The 12,090-nt window shown below is 36.0% G+C and overlaps 1 protein-coding gene across 1 annotated transcript; it reads right to left on the bottom strand.

Annotated features, from left to right (window-relative positions):
* Positions 1-7,937: 7,937 nt before the first annotated feature.
* On the bottom strand, positions 7,938-10,184 carry LOC113337390 (prolyl 4-hydroxylase 1-like). The gene is made up of 10 exons (XM_026583078.1): positions 9,881-10,184; positions 9,668-9,723; positions 9,386-9,451; positions 9,173-9,247; positions 8,980-9,054; positions 8,728-8,798; positions 8,519-8,570; positions 8,340-8,429; positions 8,155-8,247; positions 7,938-8,045 (listed from the first exon to the last, which is right to left on the bottom strand). The coding sequence occupies exons 1-10, from the start codon at positions 10,182-10,184 to the stop codon at positions 7,938-7,940; spliced, it is 990 nt and encodes a 329-aa protein (XP_026438863.1).
* Between the last annotated feature and the right edge of the window lie 1,906 nt (positions 10,185-12,090).

Raw genomic sequence — 12,090 nt, 5'->3', positions numbered from 1 at the left:
TGTTACTAAGCTAACGTTGATTGCAAACCCTGATTTGAAAGACTGTATAAGGGAGAACTCTAGATAATGGGAAACATAATCCCCACACCTCCTGTGTGATAATAGTTGTATAAGTTAGAGTTGATTCTCCTTTAACCTTAGGTTTCTTCTCGATACTCTGTAGGTTAACGACTTGAAGATTTCATTGGGATTGTGAAGCCAGACCGATACTACTTTCTTTTAGTTGTGTGATTTGATCTTGCTGATTCTATCGTGTTGAGTACAGTCGTAATGATTGGCTAGAGATTAATATCTCCGATAGGCAAGATATAAAAGTAGTCACAAAAATCTTCGTCTAATCGTTTGTGATTCCACAATATCTTTTTTTTCCGCGTCGATTAAATTATTGTGAGGTGATTGATAATACTAGGCTTTTCTTCGGGAATATAAGTCTGGGTTATCAATTGGTTCCTGTTCACTTTGATTTATCAAAAGACGGAACAAAACTCGTAGGTATTTCTGTGGGAGACAAATTTATCTATTATCGTAGACTTTTTTGTGTGATACAGATTTGTTTATTAAAGTTTCCGACTTTGGGTCGTAGAAACTCTTAGTTGTGGGTGAGATCAGCTAAGGGAATCAAGTGCATAGTATCCTGCCGGGATCAGAGACGTAAGGAGCGCAACTGTACCTTGGATCAGTGTGAGATTGATAGGGGTTCAACTACAGTCCAGACCGAAGTTAGTTTGTAGTAGGCTAGTGTTTGTAGCGTCTTAATACAATGTGTGTTCAATATGGACTAGGTCCCGGGGTTTTTCTGCATTTGCGGTTTTCTCGTTAACAAAATTCTGATATTTATGTTATTTCTTTTCCGTATTAAATTTTTTGTTATATAATTGAAATATCACAGGTTGGCGTTAAGATCCATCAATTAGAATATCCAACCTTTGGTTGTTGATTTACATTGATTGAAACTTGAACATTGGTCTTTGGTACCGTTCAAGTTATTTCACATAATACTCAGGCTCACGGATTTCTATCTGTTCGATTTGCTGATTCCATTGTGAAATAGAGATATTAGAACTCTTTGATATACTATATTAAGATTGAGTCTAGTTGATTCTCTTGAAAGTATATTGGAGTTGGTCCATACAAATTGTTAATCGAAATATTGGGTGTGGTGGTTGTACCTTCGCTTTTTCACATCTAACGAGCACTGAAGCAGTACAACCAGCGTATAGAATTGACATTGAATTTTGTAAAAAGCAAGAAAGAGAGACAACATTCCAAATATGTCTATGACCAACAAAAAAAGTTTCATCCTTGATGATATACTCGTTTATATCTCTGCAAGTGAAAAAGTCACCCTAAAGGCTATTGAAATTTGCTAAAAAGTCATATAATAATAGATCGTAATGTCAATAACAAGCCATTAGATTATCCTAAGAAAAGAAATAAAAAAATAAAAAGGGAATTAAACTATAAATTGCTATAGATCAACAATTGAGTTTTGTTTATAAAATAATATATATCAAAATACTCATGTTGTCGAATCTATGGTGAATCCTAAAAATCACGCAACGACTATTGATTGGTAACTGATGGCTCATATTTTGTTTGTGATTGTAATATTTTAAATAAAATTCAAACAGATCAAAGCACAAAAAAAAAATGAATGGGAATCATCTATTTTCTCATTGGAGTTGTGTATCAGAGAAGTACGTCTGGGTTACTTCTCCCATATATCGACTTGTTATTCTTGATCGAAAAATCTTTCTAATTATTCTTTTATTATTGATTTAGCGTTTGTTTCGACATCTCTTATTAGACGGACATCATATAACTCATTTTTACAAACGGTAAAAGTAGTTTGAAAAACATATTGGGGATCCGTAGAGTCGGCATTGGTCTTAGATTTATATTTATATGATTCAGAAATATCACGAAAAAAGCATAGTAATATAATTTTACTAAGAAAAAAGGTAATCTAAGAGGGTGTTTGGGTAGCACAAAATTAACTTTTCGACATTTATAAGTAAAAATGTCAAAAGTTGATAATATTTTTTTATAAAATTTATTATTAGATAAAGAGTATTACATTAACTAGTTGGAAGCCTAATAAGCTAAGCTCCGACAAGGTACTACTATATTAATTGAACAGGTTGCCGCGCTTAAATTTTTTTTTTATAGGACACCCCATATCATACAACATTAAATGGATTTAACCATATCATCCCGGCCCCCAAGTGATCCTTCTAATTGTACTTGGATACCCTGATTATCCATCCAGTGTCTCAAAAATTTGGTTGCTTCATATCAAATTTACCCTCTCCACAACCCAAACAAAAACCAATTCTCCAAACCCTGAGATTTCCCTCTATTTTAATCGAGCATGCAAGTCAGTGGATCAGGTTTACATTCACGACGAATTTAGGGTAATCGAATTAGAGAAATCTTGTAGTTTGTTGATTGATTTCAGCAAGGAAACACCGACGCTTGCTAATGAAATTGAAGAATCATTAGAAGGAAACGATGTTGTTACAAAGGTTGAAGCAATGAAAAAAGCAGTAATGTTATTACTTAATGGTGAAACACTTATTCCCTCACTTTTCATAACTATTGTTCGTTATTTTTTTTTCCATCAGAAGATCATAAAATTCAGAAACTGTTGCTTATTTATTTAGAAATTTTATTGATAAAATTGAAAAGTTTTACATATGATGTTCTTGATTTGTCAGAGTTTAATAAATAATCTTCAGCATCCAATGTGTGACTTGGAAGGAACGATCACAACTAACCATTGTGATTTGGTATGACTAATCACATAGTAGTCTTGGAATACTGACAAACCAATTCTAAACTTGTTTGGAAGTATGGTAGAACCGATTCCAAGAAGCAAATCCATGTAAATATGAAATAAGGATTTGCAGTGAAAATATGTCAACATGCTTTGAAGACGAGCAGTAACTCTTATCATTTATTTTTCAAAGATATTCCTTCGTACTCAAGAGGATATCGTGCCTAAATCAATGAAGAATCTTTTAGTTAAGGTTTTTGGCTTTAAATGCTTTAATTACCATCAATTAATGCATAGCTCTATGAAATAAAAATTAATAATGTGCATTTACTAATTGGAGACTTTCTATTGAGAGATTTCAGAAATATTGGACAAGTATTTATTGGAATTAGGAAAACCTGATTTGAGCATTCATTGCATATCTTGAGAATATTTTCGCTTTTGGAGATTCCTTGGTGTCCAAACATTCTTGGTCTATAAATACTTAAGTTTGCATTTCTAGAAAACTATCATAAGATCCACGCAAACTTCATTTCTTGTTGTTTATGGTGGAGTCGTCTATTCGGAGAGGAAAGTATTCTAATTAGGTGAAATCTCTTACGACCGCTCGTTTAAAGACTTCTGTGGTTAAAAAGCTCTACAAGTGTCGTTGGTGGGAAACTAGATAATTGCAGTGTTATTAGTTTTTGGTTTGATTTGATTGACTAACGTTTGTTGAAATTTTGATTGCACCTAGTTTGTTTATTCTTGAGAACCTTCTCTTCTGATATAAGATTCACTCAGACTAGATCAAAGTATCGACGAGATCTTTAGAACTGTTGTTAGATCTGAAGACATCTTGTGATAATCTCTTTTTAATAGACTCCGTTTTGTGCGTGATTGATAACAAGGGATTCAAGTGTTGTTGTGCCGATATCTGAAGATAATAGAAGATTTGAAGAAGAAGAAGAATTCTTATTAGTTTTCGTATCTTGTGGATACAATGCACAAACCTTGATCGGCTGGGATCCAACTAGAATCAATTTATCTTTGATAGATATGATTGATGATTAGTTGCGTGAGATAGACATTCTCTATATTTCTTATTGATATCTATATTGATTGAGTGCGAATCTATACTTGGCTATTTCGGTAGTTAAAGTTAGATTGATTTAACCAGACAAAGGAGTTTATTAGATTAATCGGAAGATCCTTTGTCAACGACTCATATATATTGTAGCAAGATTGGTTAGAGTGGTTACTAAACATATGCTTCCTTTGTTGTTTGGAATACGATCCAAAGGACTTGCTATTCACATACATGACTCTAGAAGTCTAAGGCGCATGGATACTGAGGGAACTAAGTAGCTAGGGGTAGTCTGCTTGGTCTCAACTATACGAAGTTGGTATTAGATATTGTATAACGGCTTAATTATGAGAGTATTCAAAACTGGACTAGGTCCCGGTGTTTTTCTGCATTTGCGGTTTCCTCGTTAACAAAATCTTGTGTTGTGTTATTTACTTTACTTCCGCATTATAATTGTTTTATATTATAATAACGTAAATACACTTTTTTTTTCATATCCAGAAAAAGAAAAAGTTAATACACTTGTACGTTAATCCTAATCACTTGATATTGATCCTATAGTAAATCGGTTTCGGACTGTAACTATTATCAAGTGAATATCAAATTGTTGTGTTGTTTCTACTTTGTCCATAGACGATCACACTTGGTATCAAACTTATAGGTTCAAATAAAAATATTATGGTGTATTTGGGTACCTCGTCTTTTCACATAACTATCAAAATAATGACACAAGATTTTATAGATAAAATTTTCATTAATTTTTTATTTGTAGTTGCAAATACACCTTATACAAATATTGATATTAATCTACCATTGATTAGTATATCCCTAGAAAAAAGATTAAAAGGAAAAAATCTTCTTAATCTTTGGATGCACTTTGGTTTTTCACTGATGTTTCTTCAGTGCTCGAACCCTTGAAGCTAGTATCTAGAAGCTTTTCAGCGACCATCTCATGTTTTTCTAGTTTCCCAGCTTGTTCTTTCATTATAGTTCATCAACATTCTCTTCGATCTTAGTCGTCAGCCAATCCTAATTCGGAACCGAGATGATAAAAGCAGCGATATAATCGATCATCCCATAAGTGGGGAACCACTAAGTCACCTTTTGATCTTGTTTGTCCTAATCTGGAAGCGTGGTTTATTAATTTATACATGATTCACTTAAATCAATATGTTTCGAACTTAGATATCTTCCTCAATTGAATAGGAGTTTAGATACTCATGGATCTAGTAAAACCTATGATATAAATATGAGATAATCAAATAAAAATAGATATGACGATGAAAGAAATCCAAAACCTCAGCTTTTGCTCTTTGTTTTCTTTTCTTTTCTTCAAAACGTGTTTTTATAAGTCTTAAAAGTCCCCTTAAATACCCTTAAGAATCCTAGGTCTTGTGCGCATTTGAAAACCAAGTACCCCTCATCCCCTTGAAAATGTATTTTCGCAAATTTTTCCAAGTGGGATCAGTCCAGAATTGAGATCGATCCTGGGATGGATCCCTGAATCCTTTAAAAACCGCTTTACCCATAGCTTTCTCATATGCACTCGGAATAACCCAATCATTTTTGTCTCTTCATTCTCTACAACATAGAGACGAATACTCCTGAATTTTAAATTCCACTTGGTCCTTTGTCCACGTTCACTCCTATGTCCATTTCAACACTCTTTTTTGCTCTTTTTTGGATGATTCAATCGAAATAACACAAACAAAAGAAAACAAGAGCAATACAAGGTAATATGCAAGAAGTATGGAAAATACCAATATGGAATTGATAATGGAATTAATAATATTAGTGTAGTAAATTATGCACTTATCAGCATACCAGTACTTGTAAGTTTGACCGAGTTATTCCCCCCATTTGTCAATGTGGAATAGATTTAGGTTGCAATATGGTGGTGCATATGAGAGTTGGAAATGCAAGAGCCTTTGGAAGAAAACAAAAATTCTGGCAGGCCTCGTTAGAATCATTAAAACAAAAGCGTTCTTTTGGGCCTAATTAAACACAAGGATGTAAGGTCTAAGGCAAATATGACACTTTGTTCCGGCCTTTTTGACCTTGTTTCTTGTGGTCTTGGGTTGCGCATTTCCCATTTGCTTCCTTTTTCTTTTTTTGTTCCTGCTTGTATTCATCGGGTCGATGTACCTCTCTTAAAAACCTATCGTTTCATTGAATTTTCTCTCTGGCCAACCAAAAAAAAAAATGTTGATAGTGACTCTTCCATAATATATGATTTTTTATATTTTTTTTATCTTGAAAGTGCCCGTTTCTAAGATTGAGGTTATGCAATAGAGTATTGATCACCATTTAGGATTTTTTTTTTCTAAACAAAAAAAAGGAAAAAGAAAACATGAATCGAAAAATTAGGAAACTACAAAAATAAAATAAAAAAATAAATAAAATCAGGAAACCACAAGCCCTGAAGTCCTGTAGGCTGCAACTACCCATTATGATCAGTACTTGATGCAATATCTTCAGCATTTGATCACAGGTGATGGGGCTGGATTTGGTCCACTTCAACAAAGACTTGTCACTATGCCTCTTAAAGATGGAGGGTTTGGTGTATATACAATGGCTGACATAAGCCAATTATGTTATTTGGCTTCGCATACTCAAACTCAGCACTTGCAGAATACTATTTTGAGTTCCATTGACATGTCAACACCGAGCCACACATATCAATATGCTCTCAACCAGTTCGTACAAGCTATTGGTCTTTCTTCGTTCAACGTCAACTTTACTGCCCCACATCCTATGCAAGTTTTGGCAGCACAGATTTTCGATGTTGTTAAGAAGGAGATTCCAGTTAAGTTCAACTTGTCAGCGCGTGATGCAGCTTTGTGACAGAGCAATAAACTTGACCATGTTATGGACTATTTGAAAGCTATTCCCATTCCTGGCCTTAACCAATCACTTGGGCCGCGGCAGTTCCGTGATGTTGCTCAGTACCGGTTAGGCATTCCATTATTTCATGAAGATAGCAGTTGTTCATGTTTTGGCCGTGCTATGGACGTCTTTGGAAATCACGTACTCCATTGTGCAAGCGAAGTTGGTATTAAATTCAGGCACAATGTGGTAAGGGATGTCATTATGGACATTTGCTATAGGTCTGGCGTAGCAGCTGGGAAAGAAGTCCTTTTGGGATTTTTATCTGAAAATGATAACGCCCTCAGGCCTGCCAACATCCTCATATATAATTGGATCAACGGATAAGATACTTGCTTCGATGTCACCGGAATTTCACCATTTTCAGGCGGAGGGATTCGTAACTTCACACCTGGTCATGCTATATCTGCGGCAGTTGTTCGCAAGCGTAACAAGTATTTAGAACAAGTGCACGTCGCAGGGATATCAGTTTTGCGTCTTGGCTTTCTCGACTTTGGATGAGCTTGGAGATGACCTCGTTATTTTGTTGCGGAGATTGAAGAATTGTCTAACCCACTATGATGTTAACAACAAAGTAGGGAGTTTTCTTTTCCATAGGGTAGGTTTGGCTATCCAAAAGGGCGTTGGTGCACAAATTGTTGCTCGACTCCCGCCCATTCATGTGTAAATAACTTTTTTTTGTTTCTGTTAATAAAAGCCTAGAATGGTGTCTTTTTATAAAAAAATAAAAATTAAAAAAAAAATAAAAAGAAAAAATCCTGAACACTTTGTGCCGCTATGCCAACTATCCAACTCTACTTCAAGTCTTCAAGTAAGTAGCACTTGAACTAGGCAGTGGGTTTTGGAGTTAGTTACTACTTCATAATGGGCCAAATTCATCCAACTAATTCAGTTTGGGCCTTCAGGATAGAAACTACTCCTTTCAGTATTTGCTGCTCTAACTCTATGAATAGCTTCCTGCTTCATGTTTATAGTTTTTAACTTTGTCTTCTGCCTATCCGAATGACTAAAGATAATCAATCTCAAACTTCTTCCTTAATATTTTATCTCGAACTTCTTCTTAATTAAGGATATATCAATTTTACAGGCAAAACATTTTCTGATCTTACAGACAAAACATTTTTTGATCAAGTTTATTACTAAAAAAGTGTGTATACAAAAGTTGTTCCCAAGATGTTTTTAAATGGGCTAGCTGCAGTTTAAGAGAAATTAGTTGTGTTTATTTCGCCTCATCCATTTCGTAGCAGACCATTTCTCTCCTGATAAGACTTCACATCCTGCATGTATACTTCTTGGATCTTCCTTGCCATCAAGTCCCTGCAAAGAAGAAATCAACAGATGTTATCACCTTGTGCAACGGTTTCAATCCAGTTCACTAACAAACCAAAATGACTAGTCAGTTCCAGAGTACATAGTAGAAACAAACCATGGTCCAGAAAAGAATTGCATCTCCTTTAATCGGTTTCACAGACAACCCCCTTTTCATTTTCCCAGCACAACTACATTTTCCTGCTCCAGCCTGAATTTTTTTTGCGGTTAACACACTGACAGAATCATGTACATGCATGCTAAATATACTAGAACTGTATGAAATCTTTGCTATGAACTCACCATCGGAAAGTAAGTTTCTCCTCCTTCCACATTGTCGCTCAAATACATGAGCATTGTTGCTATTCGCTGACCTCCTTGCTTCAAGTTGGACTGCACTCGAAAAAGAATTTCATTTTATGAAACAACAAAATCAGGAAAAAGATGACCTAAAACAAAGCAAGTGTCGAAAAACATCTCACAGTGTCAGAAAAGTAGTCGTGATGCAGCTTGAAGAATTGATTCTTTTCATACCTGCACTGCAGATGTTAGGCACTTAATGGCGGAACCGATCACTCTAAGAGCGAGATTACAACAATTGAGCATTTCTTTACAAAAGATGTCAGAAGCAATACCTTAAAACTTGAATAAGAGATTACAGTAATATAAGCATTTCTTTACAAAGCAATACCTTAAAACTTGCATAGGCTCTCCATTTTCTACTGGTACTTGAGAGAAAACTGAAATTCGTTTTTCAATTGCCTGTTTCCGATATGGCGTAATTAATAAAAATATATTTGCTAAACTAAAAAGTGGGTAAACGAACAAATTTCATGGGTTTATGGATTTTGGAGGATTTCATAACCGACTCTAGAGTCTAGAATATTTTTTTGAAGGATTTTGCAAAGAAATGGAATAAATGTGAGCTTGGTAAGGAACAAACCTGTACAATAGGATTCTTACTCTCTTGCTTGCTTAAAAATTTACCGAAACTTGTCCTATTGTCACTCTTAATTACCTGAAAAAGCATTCAAGAAATGTATGAGATATTAAAACATGAATGAACATTCAAGCACAAAAATAAATACATTGTTTGATTTAAGAAAGAAGCGAGATCCATTGTAATATATACATGCCTTGCCTGTTTCTGCGTCCTGTACCTTCATAGGCTGGAGGCGAGGCCTGGCAATTTCTATAAGGTGATCACATTCCTGCAATATCATATCACAATCTCATTCTTTTAGCTCATTACAGTTTCTTGCACACAATAGCTTTTACCTATGGCAGAGACCAAAAAAACATTTAAACAGTTTAGCCTTGACATGACCATGCAATTGAGACATTTATACCTCCGAACTTAAGAAATCATGCAGGACAATGATTCGCGGCGCCCAGCTGATAATCTCAGGTTTGACCTATAGCGAAAAAAAAAAACTACAATAAGTGTGTAAAGAGTTGTGTCACAAGGTCCGACCACGCACCAGGACATTAAAAAACCAAAAGGTGAGTATTTACACATACCAACGTACTAAAAAGTATTCATACATAGAAACATAAAGGGGTTGAGAAGCTAGAGTGAAGCAAAAAAAAAATGGTGCGCATATGAAAATAAAGATGCAAGCTAAACATACAATTTGGACACGGAGGATCTTTGCCTCATTTTCATTCTCCCAGCATCTAGAAATTCCTGAAACTTGTCCACAAAAACACATATGTCAAATTTGTTAGGCTAAAGGACTCCACTGACATGAGAATGCCAAGGGACTTACTAATCAGTTTTAAACAGAAATTATGTCAAATTAAGTCCCCTAAGATGTTAGGATTCTGGATATTAGATGACTTACTTTGGAGAAGTAAAGCATGCAACTCGGAAAAAGTTGGAACAGTAGAGCGATGGCGGATTGCAGGGTATATGTTGATCCAATCGTCACCTAAACCACCAAGAGTAGCAGAGACAAGTTCAAGATCAGAAACAGGTTCATGGACAGAAGCAAGAGCGTCAGCAATTTCCTTGATTTTAGAAACATATTCAGATATAGAAGAATTTCCTTTTTGGACAGTTGAGAGGTTGGCTTTGAGTTGAAGACGTGCATGAGAACGAGTCGAACGACAAGTACAGGAATACAAGTTGGAGTTGGACGTCGACATTGTTATAGGAAAGAAAAAGAAAGGAGACGGAATGCTAAAAGGAGAAGAAGAAGAAGAGGAAAAACCGTTATGCAGAACATGTTAGAAAAAACGCTTTAAAATTACCAATTTTTCCATGGACTATGTTTTGATCCCTAGACCTATTGCCCATCATTTGTTTTTTCTTTTGAATAGATAAAACAATAGTCCCACATTGACTAAAATCTAAAGAGTTTTAGACATAAATACCATAGAATTGGCTATAAGGGCATAGCCCTTGGGTCATTAGACTTTTGTGCTTGGAGGGAAGGCTTAGACTAGGGCAAGGTTGCCTTTCCCGTATGCGCGGTGCTTCGCACAGAAGCACGCACGCCGTCGGCTCGGGTGTGGGTTCATTAGATCCTATTTTTTTTGGGTACGTGTTTTCCACACAAGTAGAAGAATCTCTTCTTTGTCTGCACGTGTTTTGTCCTGACTTCTTTGTCTGAACGTGCTTGTCTTGGCTTCTTTGTCTGTACGTGTTTTTTCCTGGCTCCCTTGTCTGTACGTATTTGGCTTGGCAGCAACACACTGATCCATGCACTATCTTTAACCCAACATTACCAGTATTTCTGTCATACGCATGGGTTTTCTTTGACTGTCATACACATGGGTTTTCTTTCTTGTTTGTAACTACACAAACACTATATAAGAGAGTAGTTGTAAGTTCAGAAAACATACCATAGAGAAACATCTCTTCTACTCTCCCTCTGTTTTTCTGTAAACATCTCTTCTACTGTTTTAAGTTCTGCCAAGCTCTAAGGGTACCCTCATTGTATGCTACATTGAGGGGTACTAACTGTAGTTGTATCCTGGAGGTGACTCGCCAACTGCTGTAGCATCTCAGAGGAGTGGCAGGCGATATTGCGTTTAGGACAGCGTAGTTTACGTGCCTCTACAATTTCTGTGCAGCAACATCAGCAGCATTGTTTTGATCTAAGTATCTTCTTCTCAGTTACATTATTAGTATTTTACCCAACAATCTAAAGGCAATATCCTCTTTACTATATTTTGTAACAACATGGGAAAGAGTACTGTAGACAAACCCCCAAAGTTTAGTGGCAAAGACTTTAAACGATGGCAGTCCAAAATGTTATTCTTCTTAAAAGACCAAAGGCTAGATGAAGTTGCCTTAGAAAGACCCTCAAGAAGGCTTCATGACCGTGGTTATGAAGATAGACTGGATAGGTGGACTAGGAAAAATTACATGTGAAAAAACCATATTCTTAATTGTCTGGATGACTCCTTGTACGACTTTTATAATGCAAAAGAGAATTTTACTGCTTTTGATTTATGGGAAGCCCTAGAAGAAAAATATCTTGCTGAGGCTGCTGGAAGCAAGAAGTTCTTGGTGGCTAGGTTCCTGGAATATAAGATGACTGATGAAAAGCCTGTTGTAGAACAATTTGTCGAACTCCAGCTACTCATCAACGAAATTCTTGCTGAAGGCATGCATATTGATGAATCTCTACAAGTATCTGCAGTGATTGAAAAGCTACCACCCTCATGGAACGAGTACAAGAGGAGGCTGCGACACAAGAATCGTGAAATCACCATGGTGGAGCTGGGGAAAAAGATCCAGGTGGAGGAACTTCTGTGCTGCAAGGACAAGAGCCTGATGCTGAGCAAAGACATGTCAAACAAAGCTCATGTCCTGGACGATAATGCTGCGTCAAAGAAAAGGCACGGAGAATCCAGCAAAAATGGTAAACGTAACAAACAACGTAACTCCAAAGGTAACCATCTTAAGCCAAAGGGTGGTGTCTCCAAAAACACCATCAAAGGCGACTGCTATAACTGTGGGAAAACTGGTCATATGGCCAAGACTGTAGGGCACCTAAAAAGACCAAAAATGATCCTAAACAGAAAAATAAGGCAAACGTAGTAG

Source organism: Papaver somniferum, unplaced genomic scaffold (assembly GCF_003573695.1).
Source record: "Papaver somniferum cultivar HN1 unplaced genomic scaffold, ASM357369v1 unplaced-scaffold_16, whole genome shotgun sequence".
NCBI lineage: Eukaryota > Viridiplantae > Streptophyta > Magnoliopsida > Ranunculales > Papaveraceae > Papaver > Papaver somniferum.
Note: the sequence above shows the minus strand (reverse complement) of the source record. Positions and strands in the feature narration are given on the sequence as shown.